The 24,561-nt window shown below is 38.9% G+C and overlaps 1 protein-coding gene across 1 annotated transcript in view; it reads right to left on the reverse strand.

The window, feature by feature from the left end:
* Positions 1-21,689: 21,689 nt before the first annotated feature.
* The window catches only part of AP1S3 (adaptor related protein complex 1 subunit sigma 3), a 56,905-nt gene continuing 54,033 nt past the window's right edge, over positions 21,690-24,561 (reverse strand). Inside the window, exon 5 of the mRNA XM_074364389.1 lies at positions 21,690-23,656. Coding sequence (XP_074220490.1) covers positions 23,621-23,656 — 36 coding nt within the window. The 3' untranslated portion in view covers positions 21,690-23,620. The remainder of the gene's footprint in view (positions 23,657-24,561) is intronic.

Raw genomic sequence — 24,561 nt, forward strand, 5'->3', positions numbered from 1 at the left:
CTTCACCCGGAGAGCCATTTTTGTCTTTTAACCTTTTTTAAAAATTGACGTATAATCCATTTTCAGTGTTATGCCAATTTCTGGTGTACAGCATAATGTTTCAGTCATGTATGTAGATACACATATTTGTTTTCATATTCTTTTTCATCATAGATTACTATAAGATATTGAACATAGTTCCCTGTACTGAACAGTATAATCTTGTTGTTTTATCTATTTTACATATAGTGATTAGTAAATATCGAACTCCCAGTTTAGCCCTTCCCACCCCTTTTCCTCCCAGTAACCATAATTTTGTCCTCTACGTCTGTGAGTCTGTTTCTGTTTTGCAAGTAAGTTCATTTGTGTCTTTTTTTTTAGATTTCACATATAAGTGCTATCATGTGGTATTTTTCTTTCTCTTTTTGGCTCACTTCACTTAGAATTATAATCTCCAGATCCATCCATGTTGCTGCAAATGGCATTACCTTATTCCTCTTTATGACTGAGTAGTATTCCATTGTATATATATACCACAACTTCTTTATCCATTCACCTGTTGATGGACATTTAGGTTGTTTCCATGTTTTGGCTATTGTAAATAGTGTGACTGTGAACATTGGGGTGAGCCCTTTTTTATTGTTTATAGTAGCTTTATTCATAATTGCCAAGAACTAGAAATAACTCATACATCCATTAATCAGTGAGGGCAGCAGAGTAAGTTCACTGATTGGTGAAGAGGCAATCAGTGGATGTCAAAGGATATTATTAAAAAAAATCACAAACCAGATAGTGAAGATTAAATAAGAAAGCATAGGATTGGGGACCTTTGAATAGTACAAAAGGAACTACTAGTGAAATAAAACCTTCCTAAATATCAAGAGAAAAAAATCTTAAAAAGCAAACATAAACAAACAAAAAATCACAGAGAAATACAGAAAACAATGTAGTACATACAAAATAATTCTTTAAAGTCAAGATCAAACACAGAAGTCCTATTAATAAATGTGAATGGATTTAACTCATCTATTAAAAGACGTAAATCTTTATTATGCTCACAGAATGAAACCTAACTTTATGCTGTATACAAGGGACATACCTAAAACAAAGTGATTCCAAGGTTTAAAATGAAGTGATGGACAATGGTATACCAGGAAAATGGAAATAATAAGGAAGCAATCTTTCAGATTCTGACATCTCAGATGAGTAGAATTCAAGCCAAACATCACTGACAAGAACAAAAGATCTTCTAAATACTAAGTTTTAAAATTTACAATAAGGATCAAACTGCTGCAAGTATCAATGCACCGAATGAAGTAGAAACTACTTTCATAAAGCAGAACAAAGGAGATACAAAGAGAAACAGAAACACACCAATAGTAGGAGACTTCCCCTTTCAGTAGAAAATAAATCAAGTAGACAATAAATAAAGATATAGGAGACCTAATATATTCAGTAAGATTGCTCTTATGGATCTATTTGAACTTTAACCCCAATAACAGAGAGCACATCTCCTTCTCGGGCACACATAGCATATTTACAAAAGTGATCAAATATTAGGTCATAAGGGAAACAATACGTTGCATAAGTTAGAAAAATAACACTCTCTGATGGCAATGCAGTAAGTCGATAATTAATAAAGTTTTTTTTTTTTTAAAGCCAAAGGCCCTTCCTCCTGGAAATTTAAAAGCTACTATTAAACTGTCACAGGTCAAAGGACAACTAAATGCGACATAACATTCAGAAAGGATCTGGGAACAAAAAAAAAGAACACATTAATGGAAAAACTGAAGAAATCCAAATAAAGTCTGGAGTATAGTTCACAGCACAGTGTACCAGGGTTGGCTCTCAGCTTCAACAGAGGTCTCACAATAATGTAAGGTATTAACAATAGAGGAAACTGGTTGGGAACTCTGTACTATTTTTGCAACTGTTCTGTATACACAAAATCATTCCAAAATAAAAAGTTTGTTTTAAAAACTTTAAAATGAAAATGTTTTTATCAAATAGCTATTAAGTACAAGGAACTATACAACCAAAATAACAGAACTTCTAAGAATTATTATTTTATTTTTGACTTAGACATTATTACTCTCTAAGACATGACCAAATGGGCCTAATTATTATTTGTAAAATCTCTAAAAATCTATTAAGCTCTCTAGTGTCCATATACAGAAATCAATACTATATAAGCCATATTACTAAAGAATTATGATAGCAAATTTGAGTGATGGAGAGCTTTTGATATAAAGCCCAAAACATAGGTAAGCGAAGCCAAAAGAAGACTTATAATTGGTTGAAACACTGCAATTCAGAATCTGTGGGACCAACTCATGAAAGCCAAAAAAATAAGTGAAACCCACCACCACCACCACCACCACCACAACAAAGTAAACCAAAATATAACACAAGAAAAGAAATAATAAATATAAAGACAGGAATTAATGAGACAACAGAAAAAAACAGTGTATCTAATTAGTAAAACAAGATAAGTAATTTTTTAAACATCAACAAAATAAGCAAAGCACTAACTTAATTGAGGGAGAAAGCACAAATATACAAAATTAATGACATTCATTTAAAGAAGAATGAAATAGAAGAGCTTTTTAAAATAAGATACTTTGCAGACCTCTGTACAAATACATTTGAAAAATTAGACAAAATGGATAATTATGTAGAAGAATACAGTTTTCCAAAATTGACTCATTAGAGACAGAGTTCAAAAAGGTACATTTCTGTGGAAGAAGAAGAGAGAGCTTCTAAACTGCTTGTATAAATTAAAAGAACAAAAAAAACTTCTGAAAAATTAAAAAGGTGAATTCTAGGCTCCCCTCCTTTTATGAAGTTCTACATTTTGATTCATTTCATTTTTTTCCCATTACCCTTTTCTGCCGTTTTCCTCCCTTCAAGTTCATATTTTTCAGGTTGAACACTGGCTCAGAAAGAATTTTCTTACGTAAACTTCTCTTTTTGGCTCCAATTCATATTAAGAAATCTTTCAGTTACTTCATCAATAATGTAATTTCAGTTTATTGTCCGTACATCTAAACCCAGTGGCACATATCCCTTTCATATGCCCTTCTGAAAATCTTTTCTCTGCTTGAAATACTAATTTGTTAAAGGCGAGGAAAAAAATCAAAATCCAGACAAGAGACTTGACTCCCCATTTGAAATAGATCTCTTCATTGTGAAGAGATCAATGATCAATGTTTTACCAACTGTCTCTGAAGTCAAACCTGTCATGTGTCCTCTGAACTTCTCCTAGAGGTATCATGTGATCTCTCCCTTCAGAAGCATTTCTCCTTTTCATAAACCATCACATGAGTGAGTAAACAAGCTTCTTTTGGTCATTTCTCCACTTCTGCCATCTCTGGCAATACTGTCATTGTGTGGTTGGGTTTTTTCCTCTGAATTCCATCAGACTTCCAGCTAATTTCATAATAAGCCCTAGTGGAAATCACTGGCATGAATGGTCAAAACTATTTGTGTGGTTCATGATGAATTAAAGTCATTCTTACTGTAATGGGAATGAAAAAGAACTGAATAACCCTTGTTATCAAGTGATAAGTAAAAATATTACTATTTGATGATTTTTTTTCTTTTGAATTTCCTTGGTTTTTGTTGAGCCAGATTCTTAAGAAATAATGTTAAGTGGACTATGCTATTTTTTTTTCATTTGTAAGTTTTATGCTGTCAACAGAACCTGCCTTTACTGTCATTTAAAATTTTAAAGAAAATCAAGCTTTTCTTCCAGAGGGGTTATAATGAATGAACAGATAACTTTGTTAAGGAATCTGATGAGACTGTCTGTTTAGTTTCAAAGAGGAAAACACAAGTATTTATATGTTTTTTTCTTAACTATTCTCAATAGAATAAAAGTTTAAAGACGCTAGAAAGTGTCTAGTTTTATCTTTAAGTTCCCACTGCTATCTCTCTTCAATTTCCTCCTTTCCATGACTTACTCTTTTTTTCTAGCGCTTAAGACAAATTTTGTTTTTCATCATTATCTTGGGTTAAATTCAGTTGGGAAGGAAATGAGAAGCGTGGGAGTTGATAAGCATGAAAATTCAATTCAAATAAAACTGGCTCTTGCATTTTTCAGTCTTCAAAGAAGAGTCACAGTTAGATTTGAGAGGAGTCTCATTCTGCCGCAGCACTGAAGCCCGCTTACTTAGAAGTATTACCCGTGTGCCAGCCATTGAGAAGGGGTGTTGCCGCACTCTGGGGATACGACGGTGAGAAAAACAAAACAGAAACCTGACCCACATAGTATAGGATCTAGTCAGGAAGATTAACTAAATAATCATGCAAATTAGTGTAAGCTACAGCACATGCAAGAAAGGAAGGGTAGGTGGCATAATGAGCGCCTATGACAGGAGAGCTGGAACACTCCATCAGGGTCAGACGAGGCTGCTCTCAGCAAGCGGCGCTGTAGTTGAGTTGAAGACGGGTGGGGGTAGAGGATGAGAAGAGTATGGAAGCAGGGGCATGGGCTGTGCACAGCCTCTGTGGTATGAGGGAGGCTGGTATAATGAGGAACTGTAAGGAGTGCCTCAAAATAACTTCCCATCAGTCATGTTGAAGGGAAAAAATAGAAAAATGGGTCACAGTACTTAGCACAGAATAAGTACTAAATAAACTTGGGCTTCTATTATTAGCGTGTTCCACTTCAACACGCTGCCTCCCACCTCTCTCTGCAGCTGCAGCTCTCTCAGCCAGCTTCCAAACAGCTTCCAAGGTTGACAGAACTGTACTGTCAGCCCCCAGGCAGGAACCCTTTCCAACGTGTGTTCTAAAATCCATCCTGTGACATAGCAGAAGTCTTCCTTGGATACATAAAAGTAACGTATCGGTCATTCAGCAAATACGTGTGAAGCAGGTATGTGGTTAACAATAGTGACAGCTCACACTTGCTGAGGACGTTACCATTTCGCCAGGGATGTTGTATGAGTGAGCTCTTCACAACAATTGTATGAGGCGGCTACTTTTGCGGCCATCATTTTAGCAAGGGAGGACAGAGAGGTTAGACAATTTCTCCAGGGTCACATATCCAGCAAGTGGCAAAGCTGGGCTTTGAATGGAAGAAAACTGTCTCTAGAATGTTTAAGAGCCCCATACTGTCTCTCTTAAGCTAGACAATGTGTTTGCTCACCTAGAGCTCACAACCTGTTTGGGAAGAGGCGGGAGATGGTGGCGATTTAATAAACAAGTCAATGAATAAGGTGGATAATTGCCATTTGAGATTAATTTTATAAAGGGATTAAACTGAGGGAGGTGAAGAATAGGGATTAAGAGTGAGCAGGACAACACTGCTTTCAAAGGAGTATTCAGAAATGACTTCTTGAGGGAGGGACTTCAGGACTGATATTTAAAAGATGGAAAAAGAGAAAGCTCTGTGAAAAGGTAGGGAGGAGAATTCCAGCAGAGGAAATACCAAGTGCAAAGATCTTGAGATGGGGTGAGACTGGTGCATGGGAGGAGCTAAGGGACGCCAAAGAAGAAGGTGGAACTGGAGAAAGATAAACTAGATCATGTTTAGGATCATGTCCCTGCCACCGTGATGGGAGATTTGAATGTCCCCTGAAAAACAATGGGAATTTTAAAGCAATAACCAGGGTAAAAAGATTTAATTAATATTTTTAGAATTTCATGTTAACTTTCACATTGGAAAACAGATTACAGGAGTCAAGAGTGAAAGAGAAGACACCAGTTCAGAGCTACTGCTGTTAACCCAGTGAGGGGTGACCACAGTTTATACTAGAGTTCTGACAGTGGGTATGGAGGGATGGGAGTAGAGAGCAATTTAAATCTTGCTCATGAATTGGATGTAGAGAATGAGAACAGGAAGACCAAAGATGACTCCTAGACTTTTGGGCTTAAATAACTACAAATGGCAGACCCTCCTAAGGAAGACAAGGGAAGAGCAAATTTGGGGGGAAAAATTATGAGTTCCACTTTGAATACAAAGTTGAATACCTATCAGATCTTCACATAAAAGTGTAAAACACAAAGTTGGATATGCAGTTGGACCCTAGGGTTAGAGAAAGACATGTAAGTGTCATCGGCATATAAGGTATATAATAAAGCCATGGAGATCCCCCAAGAAGGTAAAGAAGGGAAATGGGTTTAGGCCATAGTTCCTTGGCATCACTGGCTAATTCGCCGTCCCTCTCTGGGTCTCAAGATTCCCTATCAATTAAATGGGAGCAAAGCAGTAATGACAGATCCTGTCTCAGGCTGGAGGGATCTTGATCACTCCCCTACATTGCTGGCAAGTAAGGAGATATTTTTATTCTTTTCCCGAACAGATTTTCAAACAGGTTGAAAGATTAATAAGGAGCAAAACAAAGAATAACTCTTAGAACACAGGTCAATTTTCCTGCAGATAAAGCTCCAGAAAAGTCCTTATACATTTTCCTTTCAGAATGTTCATGAGGGTGGGGTCAGCGATGTTACTAACATCTTTATGTAAATCCGATGAATCTAAGTGACTTTCTGTGGCTCTGAGGAGTAAATAAGCACAAACCTCTGGATTCCAACCACATAATCGTATCTGAAAATTCAGTTTCAGCACCAGGATTTACAAGGACGCGCAGATGCTTTTGTCCGTCAATCAGCGAGTATTTACTGTGTGCCCTTAGGGTGCCTGGTAGTGCAAGAGGCTGCTTTTGTGAGCAAGCAAGCGGGTTCTCTGCTTTGAAAATAGAAATTTAATCACTTGCTCATCCAAGCATTTCCCTTCAGCTTTTCCAGTATGCTTTTTTTTTTTTGTGAATGACTAACAGAATAGCTACTGCAAAGGCAGCTGCAAATCCAAGCCAGAGGCCCTGGGGGGAAAGATGAGTCATCGGCACCTGACGTCAAAGCCTCTGTTTTGAAGGCTTTGAGGAGCAGGAAGAGAATGATAATGGCCTGGGTAGAATGACCCAGCTGCCCTCCCGAGCCTGTGTGGGTCATGACAGCTTCCTCCTCCCCCGCCTGACAGTGATGATTTCAACCCAAAGAAAGTTTAAACTGTGAAAACTCCAACTTCATCATCAAATTGACTGGAAAACTAAATACAGGAGCTTTTCCTCCCTGTCAAGTAACAGCTAATCTTTGTTGTGAGGTTTTTTTTCCCCTTTGGAAAATGCTGAAGGCACGCAGTCCCTTTCATGGTGTGTTTTATATTGATTTGTGTCTTAGTTCAGGCTACTGTAACAAATAACACCCACTAGGTGGCTTAAACAACAACAAATGCTTACTTCTCATAGTTCTGGAAGCTGGGAAACCCAAGATCAAAGTGCCAGCAATTCTGGTGTCTGATCAAGACCCTCTTCCTGGTTTGTAGACAGCTGCCTTCCTGCTATATCCTCACACGGTGAGGGGAGAGAGAGAGACAGAGAGAGAGGAAAGGAGAGAGCGAGCTGCAGTTTCTTTCTTTTCTAATCAGGACACTAATTCCGAAATGGCAGCTCCACCATCAGGAGCGCGTCTAAGCCTCATTACCTTCCAAAAGCCCCACCTCCAAGCAACATCACATTGGGGGTTAGGGTATCGACATATGACTTTGGGGGCAGGGGCACCCCCAAACTCAGAAATGCTTCTGTACACTTCGTGCTGTGTCCTGGGCCCAACGGTTGCTCCCTCTCACCTCCAGGAATAAACATGCAGGAAATAATGGTTTACTTACAACATATTAAAAGTGATCATTTCCAGTATGCCTTTTATTTCATGATTTCCAAGGACTTTACCGGGTTACACAGAGGGCCATTCCGCTACTCACTCTGATATCTCCACGAACAGAGGTTCAAGTGCACGAGGTAATCGGCCACCTCACAATTCAACAAAGCTCTGACATCCCTGTGCAAGAAGTCAAACAAATGTGCCCTGGGAGACTTTCTGGCCATGCTCTGACTCCTTTTTCTAAAGTTTATGTAAATCGGTATCTTCTGAATTCTACCCCTTCATCTGATTTCAAAACTCTGTGCCTTTCCCGCTGTTTTTAGGGGGCCATTTCTCTGCTGTTGTTATCATCATCACTGTTACTGAGACTCTGCCTGTTGGGTTCCTGGAGGATATCTGACATCTGCCTGGTAGCCTGTAGCTCTTAATATTCAGTGTTCAATCTGGAATGTTCCAAGAAAGTGAAGCAGTTCAGGAGTTCAGCCTAAACAGATCCAAACAATCGTCATCTAATGGAGAAAAAGGATCATGAGTCAATATCAGAGGTGAGAAAAAGGCAGGTGGTTCATGGTTGTGAACCCCCTTTAGGGGAGGAGTGGGCCCAAGATGAAGCACGTGGTAAGTGTAAGAGGCAAAATGGTGCTTGGATTTTAACTCTATAGAACTCAGTGTGTGATGGTGTAATAATAACCCCAGTTATGAAAAAAACTAAGATTCAGAGAGGTTCAATAACGTGAGTAGTGTCACAAATTGTGATAAAGCTGAGATTTGAACCATGTTCCTGTCTGGCTCAGATGCTTCTCTGCACTTCCCGCTGCGTCCTGGGCCCAAGGGTTGCTGCCTCTCAGCTCCAGGAATCAGTCCTGGTATTTCTATTGACTCTGTACCTGTTTTCCGTAGGCATTTCATCTCTGCCAACAGGGAGTTTAAAGTGGAATAAAAGTGAGAGATGTCTGCATGAAACATACGCTACATTTTCTTAACTGTTATCTCATCTTATATCTCTACTTCCTTATTCCATTCCTGAAAAACATCAAGTCAAATCAATTTCCCAACATGGTGGGGGGTAGAGTATAGCTCAATTGGTAGAGCACATGCTCAGCATGCACATGGTCCTGGGTTCAATCCCCAGGACTTCCTCTAAAAATGAAATAAATTAATTAATTAAATAAGTTACCTCCCCTCCATACACACACACACACACACACACACACACACACACACAAATTTCCCAACATGGTAAGTATAAACTGATGATCCAACAGCCTTGAATGAACCTTCGTGTTCTGTCCGACACAGTTCCTACTATTATTTCTCTTGTTCTTCCCTCTGTCAAAGGTCTGAATGTCAGCCGTCTGCAGGGCCCTCCCCCAAGTCCTGAAACTCACCATAAGCCCAGCCCAGGTCTGGAAGATTCCTCCCCCAAGATTATAGGTTCCAAAAACTGCAACCTCTTTCCTCACTTCCCTCAGAGGGGGAGCTGCTTCCTGCAGTTACTTCCTCTGTGATACATCAGGATTCCCTTTTAGGCTTTTCAACCTTCCATCCTGTCTAACCAATGCTTATTTTTAATTATCTTTGTTAAAATGGATGATTTCTGTTTTCATGACTGGATCCTAACTGATACAGTTATTGATACCCCAAAATTGGACTTCTTTCCCACCCACTGGCTCATGTCTTAGTAAGGTACCTAAAGTAGTTGGCATTTCCTGCTCTTCTAAGTCCAATGTGCACAATGCCATCAACGTTATTGTCATAGGCTAGTGTGTTACTCTTTGGAATATCAAGATGATTGCCTTGTCGGCATACTACGTTGTGGCAGGCAGTGGGAGGGTTAACACAACCCGGAGCCCACAGTTAGAAGGCACAGTCTTGGCCCCCTCAGGTGAAAGCAAAGTGCTTCGAGTGGTGCCTGCAAACTGGTCCAGGGCAAGAGCCATGGTGAGGTCAGTCACTGCTTACCAGGTGCCAGGGGCTTATGTAATTTGCTTCAGTAAAGATGCCACATCTGGAACAGTTACTACAGCTGGAGTCACCGTCTGATTCAGTTTATGATACTCCACAGGAATTCTCTAACATCTCTCTGCCTTCTGAATCAGCCACATAGACAAGAGGAATGTGGCTGCAACAGACCTCAACACCCCTGAATCTTACACGTCTTTGAGGTCATTTGGTGAGAAGACTCACAGGAAGACTTAGCTCTCATACTTGCGACGCTGTGTGTGCTTCAATCAATCAATAATTGTATTCTGAGCATTGAGCAAAGGATGAAAAGATGATGAGACAAGAGGCCTGCCCTCAGGGAGTGCTGTTTTTTATTATTCTGGAAAAGGCAGTCCAGTAGAAGCAAATTTTCACATATAAAGTGCAATATAGTCATTAAGTGGTATGATGGGGTACAAAATTAAGTGACGTGAAAGTACTTTATATAAGGAAGGCTACCATTTATAGAAAAGTTCCTTGAGAAAGAAATTAAATATATTATTTTGTAATTGGTTAGAAGCCAGCATTGGTATTATTATCCAAGTTTTCATGTTAGAGTAGGTTAGCAGGTGGGGTTCATTTTCTTTTCAAACTAGAAATATTTGCATTTTCCAAACTTTTCTCTAATAAACTTACATTTGTTTTGTAATTTGAATAGATCTTATTTTAAAATTCTCTCAGACAAAAGTCCTATCCTATTTAATAACTACTCAGAAATCCTCCTTCACATATAGTCCCCAAAGCCAGATGTAAGTAATGGTGGTAATAATGATGCTTGTGATGATGACAATCTGGCGTCACCACTTACCTGCCATCTGTGTGATCTTGCTCTCTGTGTCTGTTTCCTCAAATGTAAAATGGAGTGATAAGAATATTTACTTAATATGATTGTTAGAAGAATTAACTGCATGAGGAAATACAAAGCCCCTAGAATAGTGTCTAGCACATAGTAAGAACTCAGCAAATACTAACAATAACAACAACAACGAAATAATTGCAACTTGCGTCTATTGAGCACTCACTGTGTATCAGGCACTGTGCGAACCATCTCAATGCATTATGTCATCTGCTCGCCCCAGCCAGATGTAACTAGTGAGGGTGAGATTTTAATTCCAACTGCTTTAGTTACCCACAGTCACAGTTTTGCATTGGAAAAGTGGTATGTGTGCAAAAGAATGAATAACCCGTTACTCCATTAGCTACTCATTTCTCTCATTCTTCTGGGTCTTTCCACTTAGAAAACAATGAGACAGATCACATCTTCACGCCATGAGCTTGGACCTTTTCCCCAAACTGAACAAAAGCTTTGGACTCTTCCAAGGCAGCAAAGACTTCCTTTTACAACTTGCTCTTTCGGAATAGGGACTGACTGCAGCATTGACCTCAGACAGCAATCTCACCGTCAGGTGATCTAAGTACTGTTGTAGATGAATTCACACTCTTTTACTGAGGCTTCAGTCTCCCACAAAGAAAAAGGAAGAGGAGGTGGGGTGGGAGAGAAAAGGGAGGAAAGGAAGAAAGGAAGGAAGAGAGAGAAAGAAAGAGAAAGAGAGAAAGAGAGAGAGAAAGAGAGAAAGAAAGAAAGAAAGAAAGAAAGAAAGAGAGAGAGAGAGAAAGAAAAAGAAAGAAAGGAAGGAAGGAAGGAAGGAAGAAAGGAAAGAGAGAAAAAGAAAAAGGAAGGAGAGAGAAACAGGAAGGAGGGTGGGAGGGAAGAAGGAAAAAATGCAGAGAGAAAGAAGTGGGGGAGGTAGAAAGGGAGGGAGGAAAATGACAAAAACCCAAAAAAAAAAAAAAAAAACCCAGCTTTGCATATGCTCTGCACTGTAGGTCACAGGTAGGGGTAATTTTTAACCTCAAAGAAGGATATCTTTAATAATTTGTTTCTTGCTCCTAGCTTATCCAGATAAAACCAGATTCAAAGGGACAGGCTTAAGTGGGAGCTGATGGAAACCATGAGATAAACGTTTGGCAGTGTCTCCTGTAAATTGTTGAGGGCTCTTGAAGTACATTTAGTCTTCTGAATCCAAGTCCTCATCATAAACACAGTAACCGAGAGGAGCCTGATGTAACTGATAAGTAGGCTGCTGAGTGACTCGGAGGGGTGTAATTCACACATCAACACCAGTTATTCTTGCTTTTCTGCGTCATTCCCTCTTCAGGGACAATTTTAAATCATCTGTGGGTAGACAGTTCGGTCAACTAAAAGTGAAATTTTCAATTTTCATAAAATAAATCCTATACAAATACAACAATGAACATAGGGACATCTCATTCTCCTTTTGGGGTATTTTTCTCTCTGTTGGCATCCTCCCTTCCCACAAAGCCAAGCTCGTTCATCCCAGAATGGGACGTGTGCTGAATATATACTCATGCCTTCAGAACATATTTAGCAATCATTGCCATGTATCAAGTTTTTATGCTAAGCTCTAGGGATAAAATGAGTTCCTGGTCAGAAGTCCTGGTCTCCAGGAACTTACAGTGTAATGAGGGACACAGATGAATAGGCAAGCAGCATGACAGTGTTAAAACAGGGAAGTACTAGAGAGAACAGAAGTGCCCAGCCTGAGCATATCACCATTGGGTGGGAGTAGGCGGGATCAGAGGAGGCCCCCTAAGGGTAACATACAGGCTGAGGTAGAAAGATTTAATATCAGTCCTTCATTCAACAAATATTTATTGAGATCTAATCTGCACAGGGGTTGTTGTAGCCCTTGGGACACAGTAATGAATAAGACAAAAACCTTGCCCTCTGGTAGCTTATTGAGAAAGATTAACAGTAAATAAATAGATAATAAATATATCCTATCACTTTAGGTGCTGGTAACTGCTGAAAGCAACGTAAAGAAATAGAACAAGAGTATTTCTGAAAACATATGAATAAAGTAGGAATAGAAATACATTTATCTTGTTACAAAATAAAATAATAAAACAAGAAGTAGAAAGTAGTGGAACAGTCAGGAACAGCCCCTTTGAGTAGGAGGCATTCAAACGTAAGTGAGTAAAGGAAGGAAGCCAGACAGTTGGCCCTTTACTGTCAAATGGTGCCTGCGGCAAACAAGCGTGAAACCTCTGTGGATTCCATCACTGAGTTTGTCCTGCCCACACGCTCGGGGGCTCCGCTAGGAGGTGCTGCTGATCTTGGCTGGGTTCGCTCACAAATCAGGGGTGAAAACCAGCATGGCCCCAGTAAAACAATAGGAGAACAACCTGAGGATGGAGATGTTGGCAGGAGCCAGGTTCTTGTAGATGATGGTAAAGGATCTGAACTTGATTTAATGCATGGTGGGAAGCTTTTGAAGGTTTTTGAGAAAAGAAGTGCCATGATGGGACTGTTATTTCAAAAAGATCATGCTTATTGTTACAGAATGAATTATAGTAAAGCAAGAATGGAAGTGACCAGATAAGGGGTCTTAATGATATCCTGGCAATAAATTTTGGTGGCTTGAACTAGGGAAGTAAAGGCAGAGGTAATGGAAATAGTCTGAATTTTTAAAATCTTTTGAAAAGACATCTGACAGTTCTCAGAGGTGGACTGGAGGTGGTCAGTGAGGGAGACAGATGAGCGAATTCTAGAAGCAGATTCTGCAGGCTGGACTCACCAGTCAGCCCCACAGGAACATGGCATGGGTCCCCTTCTTACTCTGGGCAGCTGTCCAGAGAGGTGACATTGCCCCTCTGCTGCTATTCTGACAGGTGGCACCAGAAGATTAGACATAAAATGGCATGTTCCTCACTCCGGATTGCCAGTTGGAACACTGAGTCCACACCCAAAGGGAAGCCAGTAGGATTAATCCCAGTCTCTACAGGTTACCAGAAGCATGAGTTCTGCAAAACTACATCACCTCTCCGAGTCTCAACTTTAAAATGGAAATAATAACCGACAACACCAAGTGCTGGCAGGGATGTGGAGCAACAGGAACTCTCGTTCACGGCTGATAGGAATGCAAAATGGTATAGCTACTTTGGAAGACAGTCTGACCTTTTTTTTTTAATTAAGCATACTATGGTCATATGATCCAGCAATCACACTCCTTGGTATTTACCTAAAGGATCTGAAAACTTATGTCCACATGAAAACCTGCACACAAATGTTTATAGCAGCTTTATTCATAATTGCCAAAATTTGGAAGCAACCAAAATGTCCTCCAGTAGATAAGCGGATAAATACATTGAAGTACTTGCAGACAATGGAATATTACCCAGCACTAAAAAGAAGTGAATTATCAAGCTATGAAGTCATGGAGGAAACTTAAATGCTTCTTACTAAGCAAAAGAAGCCAAGCTGACAAAGTTACATACTGTATGAGTCCAAGTACATGACATTCTGAGCAAGACAAATTTATAGTGACAGTAAAAAGAGCAGTGGTTGCCAGGAGTAGGGTTAAGGGAGAGATAAACAAGCAGAGCACAGAGGACTTTTATAGCAATGAAAATACTCTGTGTGTTATTACAGTAATGGATATATGTCTTTATAAATTTGTCCAAGCCCATAGAATGTACAACACCGAGAGTGAAGCCTAAAGTAAATCATGGACTTTGAGTAATTATGATGCATTAATGTAGGTTTATCTTTAGTTAAAAAAAAAAAAACAAATGTGCCTTTCTGGTGAATGATGTTGATAATGGAGAAAGCTGTGCATGTGCTGGGGTAGGGAGTATACAGGAAACATCCATCTCTCTCTCAAAATTTTGCTATAAACCTGAAAGTGCTCTTAAAAATAATAAAATAAAATGGGGGTAATAATATCCACTTCATATGGTTATTGTGGGCACTAAGTGGACAAGAACATGCGAGGGTCTGACCCTCTCCTCATCGGAGCATCAGTGTCACGTGAAGCAAAGGCACGTTCTCCATGACGCGTGAGTTATCTGGGTCATTAAAAGTACTTTCCGGAAAAATGTTTCTGTCACTCAAGTACAATTAGGAAATGCCAAGTTAAAAGGTCTCTTTACAATAGGAGTTTCCAAAGCCTACAGTAGGCTCAGATGTACTGTCACTCTCCACGAAGGAGGGGAGACTGTACAAAATTTCTAAATGTTTCTAAAGCATTTTCATCACAGGACCTTATTTTCTTGAGTGTCTCCTGCAATGACTTGGACGTTTCACACCGTGGGGAGGACTGAGGTAAAAGGTGTGTATCCTGAGGACCCCAAGTAAACACTCAGCATCAGTAACCATTAACTGCCTCACCTCTGCAGGGAAGTGGGTGTGATACGGTCCAGCCTCTGCCTTCGGAGCTGCTGGGAGAAATGGATCAGAGGAGTGGACTCTGAGGCCAAGTCCAAGGGGTCAAATACCAAGGAATGTTCCAGAGCCACAGGGAACTGGAGGAGGCTGCAAGCAGGCAGCCCAAGGTCAGAGGCCAGAGATCAGAGGTGGAAAAATCCCACCTCTATGATCCCCAAACCTAGGGGACAACAAAAGAGAAGAGGGACTGTGGAGCGAGGGTTGAGCACAGGTTGACCGAGAGCAAGGAACATTCAGTCCTGGTTCAAGGCAAATCCTGTGACTGTGGAGTTGTGTCCCTCCTCCCCCCACCCCCTGATCTCTGGCTTGGCATGTTCTATTTGGGCCAGGGCAGGGCCTTTCAGAGGCAAGGACTGATAAGAGGATTGGGATATTTGCATGGATTTGCTAACGGGACAGAAATGGGTCACTGCACCAAGGCAGGGTACCTCTGATGGAGCGATGAACATACAGAGGTGCCCTGGAGAAGGCTAGAGGCAGGGAGGGGCTCCTAGCAGGGGTCTGGAGACAGCAGCCGGTGATAGGTGAATGGCTTGTTTGTCGGTGTTACATAGGCTTATCCTGAATCCACCAAGATTTCTTTTGTTCTGGGTCACAAGTTCACAGAGGAGCCCGGTGCCGGACCCTAGGTGTCTCCAAGAACATCCAGAAGTTTGAATCACCTGAAGGACACAACCACATTCCTTTCTTGCCCTCCTCCTCTTGGTCAAGCTTCCATTCTTCCATTTCAAGTACATTTTTGGCCAATCTAGGAACAGGCAGAAGTCCATTTTTAAAAACATCTTGAGCCAGGAATTTGGCCTTTTACTCAGCTGTTTCTTTGGCAAAGTTCCTCAACACATTTCTCATCTACCCACTCACCAGTGTCCCAAATCAATCTACTTTCTGACTGCAGTCTCAGAAGAATGTCTGTCACCACAACAGCTCAATTCCACCATTCAAGTAGCCATAACAGGCTTTAGCTGACATTTATTGAGTACTTTCTAATTGTCAGTCATTGAACCAAGCTCTTACAAGCTTTACTTCATTTAATTCCCACAACAACCTTAAAGGAAAAGGGAATATTTTCCCCCTCAGTTTTACTGTCGAAAAAAATTGAGAGGTTAGACAAAACCCTAGGTCCTACAGAGAATAAGTGGCAGAGCTGAGATTTAAACCCAGCTCCAATTCCAATATTAAATATGTTAAGTGTGCCATTGAATGAGGAATTCTAAAACTTCAGCACTACACTAGGAATCCGGACATGTGGGTTACAGTCTCAACTCTGCAATTCTCTGTCCAATAGGAAAGTCACTTGCTGCAAATAAATTTATTTTAAACGTATTTAAAAGCTTTTCAATTATAATAAAGACATGGGGTATGGGTAAGACAGTGTCAGGGGTGAGAAAGAGAGATTGTTACCCAACTGGAGTGATCAACGAAGGACTCTCCTAGGAGGTGACATATAAATTGTAGGTTCCAGACATACAAAATTGCAGAAGAAAGCAAGTGACTGTCACACGTTGGGGGCACAGTTGCATGCGGGGTACTGTGATCACTGAGGGCAGAGAGGCTGGGGCAAGGCCTAGGTCCACGCCAAGGAGCGTGAACGTTATCTCACAGGCACCAGGGGACCATGGCAGGGTTTAGAGTAACATGAGATAGATTTTATCAGCGTGTAAGCTGCACTTTGCTCAGTTCCTAAGAAATTGCTGGCACAGGACCTGGGTTAGCAAATTCCTCTCAAATTCCACATTGGAAAGATTGAAACCATCAACATTGTCTCTTTCTCTAAAAAAGGGCAAACAATGTAAACTATGTGTGACGTTTTTCAACAAAACAAAAATGTAACCCTGATTACATTCCTGGGCAAGGGTCTGAAGCCAGACTTCTATGGAAATAACCACTGAAGTCACACGTGATGAGGGGTATGTAACGTGCCTTACAGCATCCGGTTACAGAAAGACATACAGATCAATCAAAGAGCACCTGAACCCCACCCGAGGAGGGGGTCCTGCAGGCTGCACGGAAAAGGAGAAGCTTCCTTAAGAGCAAAGAATAGAGTGTCCTGATCTAGAACATCTCCGCACTATATGACCCCAGGTGACACCTCCCTGCTACAAGGGTCCTAAAAGCCAGAGCACAGGTGTCAGAAGCCGTCAGGTCTATTTCTTAAACTCAAGGCAGAACGTTATCAAAGTTTAAAACGCGCAGTTTCTCCAGCATCTGCTTTGAGCACTTAGGAGTGAGAAGATGTCTGTGAGGCATGGCAGTCCATGAAGGCTTCCCAAGACGGGCAAAAGTCGCAATCACAGACCCACGGCCCTCACTCACCATCACTTTATTGGTGGTAAAATACCCTCATGTGAATAATTTAATAGTTAGATTACTCTTCTATCCTGGGCAGTTAGGTTGCTCCTAATCTTTTTAACTACTGCAAAACTACTGCAAAGATCATCCTTGTCCATGTAGACATTCCATATTTTGGATTATTCCTTAAGTAAGATCTGGAGTGGGCAAATTTGTTGTTGAAGGGGCCAGACAGCAAAAATTTTAGAATTTGGGAGCCATGAAGTCTCCTCCTCCTCCTCCCCCTCCGCCTCCCTTCCTCCTGTTTCTCTTTCCTCTTTTAATAAGGCTTTACAACGGTACATCCATCCTTACAGGCCACAGGTTGGATTTGGCCCATGTTTGCCTACCCCTGCATTAGATTCTCAGAATATGCAGATAAAGGATTTGATCATTATAATATCATTTACATGCACTAACAAATGCTTCTTCAGCAGTGTATGCTGTTTATCTGTGCCATCCAACATTGGGCGTTATTTTTAGTTTTCTTTTTTTTTTTTTTCACTAAATATAATTTGAAAATTCATTAAAGAAATTTCGCTAGGAATTCTTATGATTTCAGTTGTACTAAAACTTTTCAGAGTTTGGAAATGGAGCCCATTCTCTGAAGATAAACTTGATTATAACGCATTCTGATCCCACAATTGTTTCACCTATCAAGGTAGGCTCACCGCTGTAACAAACAAGTCCTGGAGTTCAGCAACTTAACACCATAGAAATTTACTTCTGTCATACATTACCAGTCCAGTGTGGCTGTTCCTGCTTGTTTGGCTTTCCTGACAACCTTTTTTTGGGTTCCTTCCATCTCCCAGCTCTGCCTTCTCTGGATCGTGGAGTATTTTCCTTGAGTTATAAACCAGGAAAGACAGAATGGAGGGTCACAGGTGGGCATATTTTTTGAGCCAGACCTGCAGTTGGGCATATGTTACTTCGATCCACATGCCACTGGCTATGATTCTATTGTGGGCAAACCAAACTTCAAGAGCTGGGAAATGAAGTCCAGCTGTAAGCCCAGGAGGAAACAAGGAAATGATTTGGTAAATGAACATCTGGTCTCTACCGCATTTTTCCAGCAGTGTTTGGCTTCATTCAGCACTGGTTCCTTGACTCAGAACCAAATGTGAAGGTCTTATTTCACAGTTAGGTACAAACAAGGTTGGAATAATAAGCTTTAGCTAAATGCAGGAAATGTCTCTGAGTTCAATGATTTTTCAAGATCATTGGTCCCTTTTATTCAATATTAGTCAAAAACTATATTATTCCTCTATTCTCTCCTTCCCTGTGAAACCATAAGATATTCTACCTCCAAAACCCCACCACACACCCTTGGTAAGTCACTTTATCTGTATTCCAAGCATAGCTCTTCTTCCTACGCCTGTAATGGTATACTTCATTTAAAGTGCACTCAGTATATTTCACTTGTATCATTTAAAAGGGTGAAAAACATGCTTGAGTGTCATTAGGCTTTTATTTCATAGCAGGAAAACAAGCTCATCAAAAACTTTCATGAGGTAACACCTTTGATCAAGACAAGGTTTAATTAAACAAATGATTCACTGGGACCTGATCAGAGCACAAATGTTAATGTACTGATCACTCTCCTCTTCTGTATAATGAGTGGTTTAGACTAGCTCAATTCCACGATCCCATCTGACACCGATGTTCCATCCATTCCAAAGAGCAAGTTCATGCACCTTGTCAGGGGCACATTCTGGACCCCCATGAAGGTCCCCAGTTACTCAGCCATTTTGATGCCCTGAACGTAAACGGGACACTGAGCCTTATGGCTCAGAACATCCCTACCAGTGAGCTAAGGCCCACTCTGTACTGAGACACTGATGGCTGAAAATCCTATGTAGAAATTTAAAAAATAAAAATAAGCAATTTCCCATTGATTCAGAAGTTCACAAGAGTTGAAATGATATTCAAATAGCCTTTGGGTGGCTGCCTTAGAAGAATTCCCAAATTCAGTGATTGTGTATTTTGGCTCATAAGATTTTGAATATAGAATGCACGGAGAGCAGGGAGGGTGTAAGTAAAAGAATGTACACATGCAACACTTCCCAAAGTAAGGAGTTAGCCTGATTTTTACTTTATAATTTGTCATTTTTGAGCTTTTTTTGTGTATGTAGGTAAAAGATTTAAATTTTCTTCCAACTCAATTTGCTCTCTGCTTTTACATGTTTAATTTAGTTTTTGACTAATAGAGGAAATATTATGCACACTATTTTCTTTACAACTACTGCTATTACCATGTGAGATTGGGTATTTTAAGTAGAATGTAATTGATTTTATTCATTTTTCTTATTATGTGGCTTGGTTTATTCACTCATCCAGCCATCACTTCAGCTTGGCTTTTAATATTACAATTAGCCAAACTCTGACCTGGTAAAATATCATTAAAAATTTGTTTCAAGAAATAAAAATGGTTATTTTTAAAAATAGGAAAATATAATTTAAACAATTCATTTAATACAGATTCCCCAAAATTATTTAATTCTCCATAAAGGAAAGTAATATTTATATTTCAAGACATCTTTAGAAGTTTATTTTATTAAATAAGAATTGGTATTTCAATACTTCCAATTTCTACTGCATTTTCAAAATTATATTTTTATCATAACTGTAAAATTTATTTTTGTACCATTCTAAAACATGTAAAGATCTAAGTTATTTTTTGAAACTTAATTTTTGACCATAAACCCCTTACAAGTACATTAGTACTTTTTTTCCTCACATTTATGTAGTCTTAAATTTTATAGACATCTTTCCACCATAGTGGAAATATTTTATTAAAACTAGCAGCTTCACAAATTCAACAGATGTCTCTCCCTCCAAAAAATAGTATAAGAAAGAGTTTAAATCACTGCTGAAGCAGTATGAGAATTATCTCACACTGGGAACCCAGTGTTCTCGTAATTCTTCCTCTTCTTCAGCTTAAATCTCTTATTTACTTCAAAATATTATCAAGTCAATTATGCTGGTATCTTTCTCTGAAACATCCACTTTACACAAGATTAACTAACATTTTAAACATGTGCAAATATAAAGTAAGAAGCAGAGTTCTCTTACAAATTATAACAATATCAGGTGTAGCTCATAAACCAAGTTCTAAGGGCATGCTAATAACAGCAAAAGCCCACACAATCCACACATGGTTGCAGAAATGCCCACTTTACCAGCCTCCATGAAAATGCTCAATATTTTCCAAAGGAATGAGCAAAAAGCACCACTTTTGAATAATACTATTAGATAGAAGACATGACAAAGACACAAAAACAATTCTAATCTAGAAAATGGTTAAATCATAATCTCGTATTAATCTACCCTTGTTAGGAACTATGCTGTGAAGCCCTGAAGAGAAATGCTTAGATCATTATTTATTCTGTAATGTAGCAAAACAAACTAGCTAATCAAAGAGTAAATTAGCACTTTGAAACAAGTAAGTTACAATGGAGACAGTATATAAATTATGTACTGATGGCACAGATACAAGGAGAAACCCTGGATTCAGTTAATGTGTGAGTCTATTCACAAAAACTTATCAAGAGTAAAAGTACATCTGAATTCCACATTAAATATAACTATCAGAAGGTGACTCTGGGGAGTGAGTGAGATGGCCTGGGTTCAGTCCCCAGTACCTCCATTAAAGAAAAAAAAACCATATTTATATATATATTTTTAAAGGTGAATCTAACACAGCCCTGGCTGTTACAGTCCTTTCTGTTTTTAGCTTTATATGACAAAAAAGATTATCACTATTGAATACCATAGTACGTTGTCTATGGGCAGAGTTTTTCAAGAGTTTGTCAAAAGTTAAAATAAGAACTAAAAGAAAAAATGTAATGACCCTCCCTTTGCAAATTATTGAAAAACAGTCATTGGCTTGCTTTACATATATTCCAGAGCATCCTCTGAACTTAATCCAAAATTGCAAGGACCATGTGAAAAAATGCAGTAACATTTACCAATAAATTTATTCATTAAACCTTAGAAAAGTAAACAACACAGTCCGTCAGTGATGTTTCATAGGGAGGACAATACAACTCGTAAAGAATTAGCAGGTGTAGAAAAACAACATGTGTATATTTGACGAAAATGTTTTGTCATTATTTTAGGAGACTTGATATGGGAAAAAGTTTGAATTAAAAAGTCACTTGATTTATCACAAGAAATGTTCACTTTACATCTGTTAATGAAAGAAAAGGAGTTAGTAGGTTTAAAGAATGATCAATGATTATACATGTAAAGAGATCAGATTCTCAAAATGTAGAAATGGTGAGAAAGAAGCCAATAGGAGCAAAGCAATAAATTCTCTTCTCTCATTTTCTGTCACCTGCCTATGAGGTTTCTCCCTGATGGTAAGTGCCGAGAAAATGAAGAGCCATATTACAGGGACTTCACCAGGAATTACGGGTAGCAATTTCAAGCATAATAACTAACATTAAAAAAAATTATATTCATAAAAACACACTCAAGTTCCTCATTTAAAAATTTAAAAAATTTTATTTGGAAGTTTTATACAAATTTAATATTTATTATCTTTTCTTTCACTTGGTAGTTTTATTACAATTATATAATATAAAGAAAACATAATGATTATTTTCACCAAGGTCCATGTAAGATGTCCCCAAAATCCCTTGAATTCACCCGAGTGACGTATCGTTATGCCCATATTCTATGTGTGCTGCTCACGCGAAGTCTGAGGAACCCTGTCTGTAGCTCAAACGTCTAACGTGAAACTTCCCAGAATAGGTGGAATACATCTAAATAAGGTTTAGTCAGTACCTTCATCCAAAAATATTGGAAAACTTCAAAAGAACCAGAAAAACTTAGATCCACTTACATAAAGTTTACCTTTACAAAATGTTTTTTTAAAGAGTTCTGCTTTATTTAAAAAAAAGAAAGCTAAAGCACAAAATCAAAGATCTGAAGTAAACAAAGTGATAAAAATGACAAACTTCAATCTGATGCCCTAATTACAATTATATAATTAATTGGGGGAAATACTGCCTATTAAAAGCCCCATAATTACTCCATATACTAATCTGACTTGTTTCCTTTTACTAACGGTTATACTGAGGAGTTGGTCAATTTTTCCTCATGTTCTTCCACTCTTGTCTTGCCATTTTCCCCTAAATATGTCAGGCAGGATGAATTGAAGAGGATTCTCCAACAGCAGGAACACTCTTCTCTTAGGAAGAACACTAGAGGGACCCTAACCTTTGCAATGGTGATACTAGACCTCAAAACTAACACTGAAAATGCACAGGTAAGTCATCAAAAGCGGGGCACCGAGACAGAAGGGCACGAGCTGGTTCCCGAGAACGTCTGATCGCTTAAACCACCTAGTTTCATAGAACTTTCATTCCCGGAGGCATGAACGAGACATAGTCACGATGGTAACAGTCAGAGCAAATATCTTCTTAGGAGATGAGGAAAGGAAAAAGGAGAAAAGGCACCTACTGTATAGGCTGCAATAATCTCAAGTGCTCCAAGTAAGCCTAATAAACACTAAGTGTTCAAATATATTCCATATACATGAAAACACTGGAAACAAAATTTCTCAAACAAGGAAGAGTGCTTGGAACATAAAAGACAATGAAAATAGTAGTAGTAATAATTATTACTGCTACTGCTATTAATCTTTGCTATACTACTTTTATAAGAGAAGTCATAGACACTTTATCTCCAGATGTCCCAAAACCTTAATAAATACGTAGTTTGTAAAAAACACACCTTACTGGAATGCCCCTTATATTCAATCAGAAGGTGAAATTAAAATCTCAGCCTAGATAGCAGCTTCCAAGGCATCAAAAACACTTATATCCTATTCTATCTTTGGTTATTTTCCTTAATTCCAGTCCTGAAAAAAATTAATGAATTCAGGACATTAAAATCAGATACATTGTATCTGGACTGAAATTACAGTATTAAGTGTATTAAAAATGTCCTCTGAACTATTAACATAATTTTGAATTATTATACAATTTAAAAAGCTAAACATCTAGAAAAATTATTATGGATAGAAGATACACTTTACATTCAAAATCATGGATTATTACAATACAGTTTCAGCCTGTCCGCAGAGGGTCAAATGCAACAAGTATATTGCAACAGATTTATTTAAAATAGCTCAAAAATATGACATGGAGTTAAAACATTGCAAACAAATATTCAGTCTATTGCGTTATAAAGCAGTTAAACACCCAAGTAGTCATATACAATATAATACAGGCATGTAATAATGATAAATATATTATGTTAAACAACATTAACTTTTCTTAGTTAACAAGAATCCCTTTTAAGTTATTTTTGGCTTGGTGCAGAAGGCTCTATCAAATAACTGGATGCAAGGCATTGCGTATTTACAGGTTCACAACATGCAGCGCTTGGAGTCTTCAAGTTGATATGTGGTTAAAACGTAGGCTTGTTCATGTATTCTTCCATTGTCTGAAAAAGAACCAAATATTAGAACAATTTCACTTCAAACCACATCCTTTAGCAGACTTTGTAAACTTCTTCATTCTTCTACATGTTTATTTTGCCATTATTGAAAAGAAGCTTCTGGAAGTGTACATGGACATAAATCTTTGTATTCTACTCAAGAAAGGTGGTTCAACGTTTGAGTATGATTTGTAAACACATCCATATGGCTGGAATTAAATAACTTTCAACAAGAGAAAAAGCTAAGCTTGACCATAAAATGAATGTCTGATAAGAGAAAGGCTGAAGCAACAGCTGCCAAGCTATCACTGTTGACTTCAGAAAAACGTGCCTGCTAAGATGGTCATGAGGATGACCTCCAGGCACAGGTATTAGAGAAATCTGAATTGTATTTGTATAATGTGTATCATTACAGATACAGAACATCTTATTGCCAAGACATAACGGAAAACAGAGCACATTTCTTAAGAATTTCCTCCACGTATTTTGAAAATGCTTCCCTCCAAAGTATACAAATTCTGTTTCTTTATCCTCTTCATCACTTACCAAGTTTGCTAACAGGCCACAAGGCCATAATTTTTTCCTAGTACTTTAAAAAAAAAAATGTTTGAACAGATTCACAATTACAGGCAAGCTGAAAGTTACAGTGATGTTGTAAGCCCTTTCTCGTGCGTGACAGGATGGACTTTCTCTCGCACTCCCTCCTGTCATAAACAAATATATCTGTGTAACGTAGTGGCACCTGGGTTGAATCAATAAGGGATCTCAAGGGGGTAGCCTTAGGTAACACCCCTACCTCTTCCATGTAAGTCACAGGCAATGCAATCAGCCATGTTCAACCTGTTCTCAAGCTTGAACCCCAGGGGACGTGATCCACGTGCACCTGCCAGGGAAAACATCGCCCAGCGTGG

This window comes from Camelus bactrianus, chromosome 5 (assembly GCF_048773025.1).
Source record: "Camelus bactrianus isolate YW-2024 breed Bactrian camel chromosome 5, ASM4877302v1, whole genome shotgun sequence".
In the NCBI taxonomy this organism is placed as follows: Eukaryota; Metazoa; Chordata; class Mammalia; order Artiodactyla; family Camelidae; genus Camelus; species Camelus bactrianus.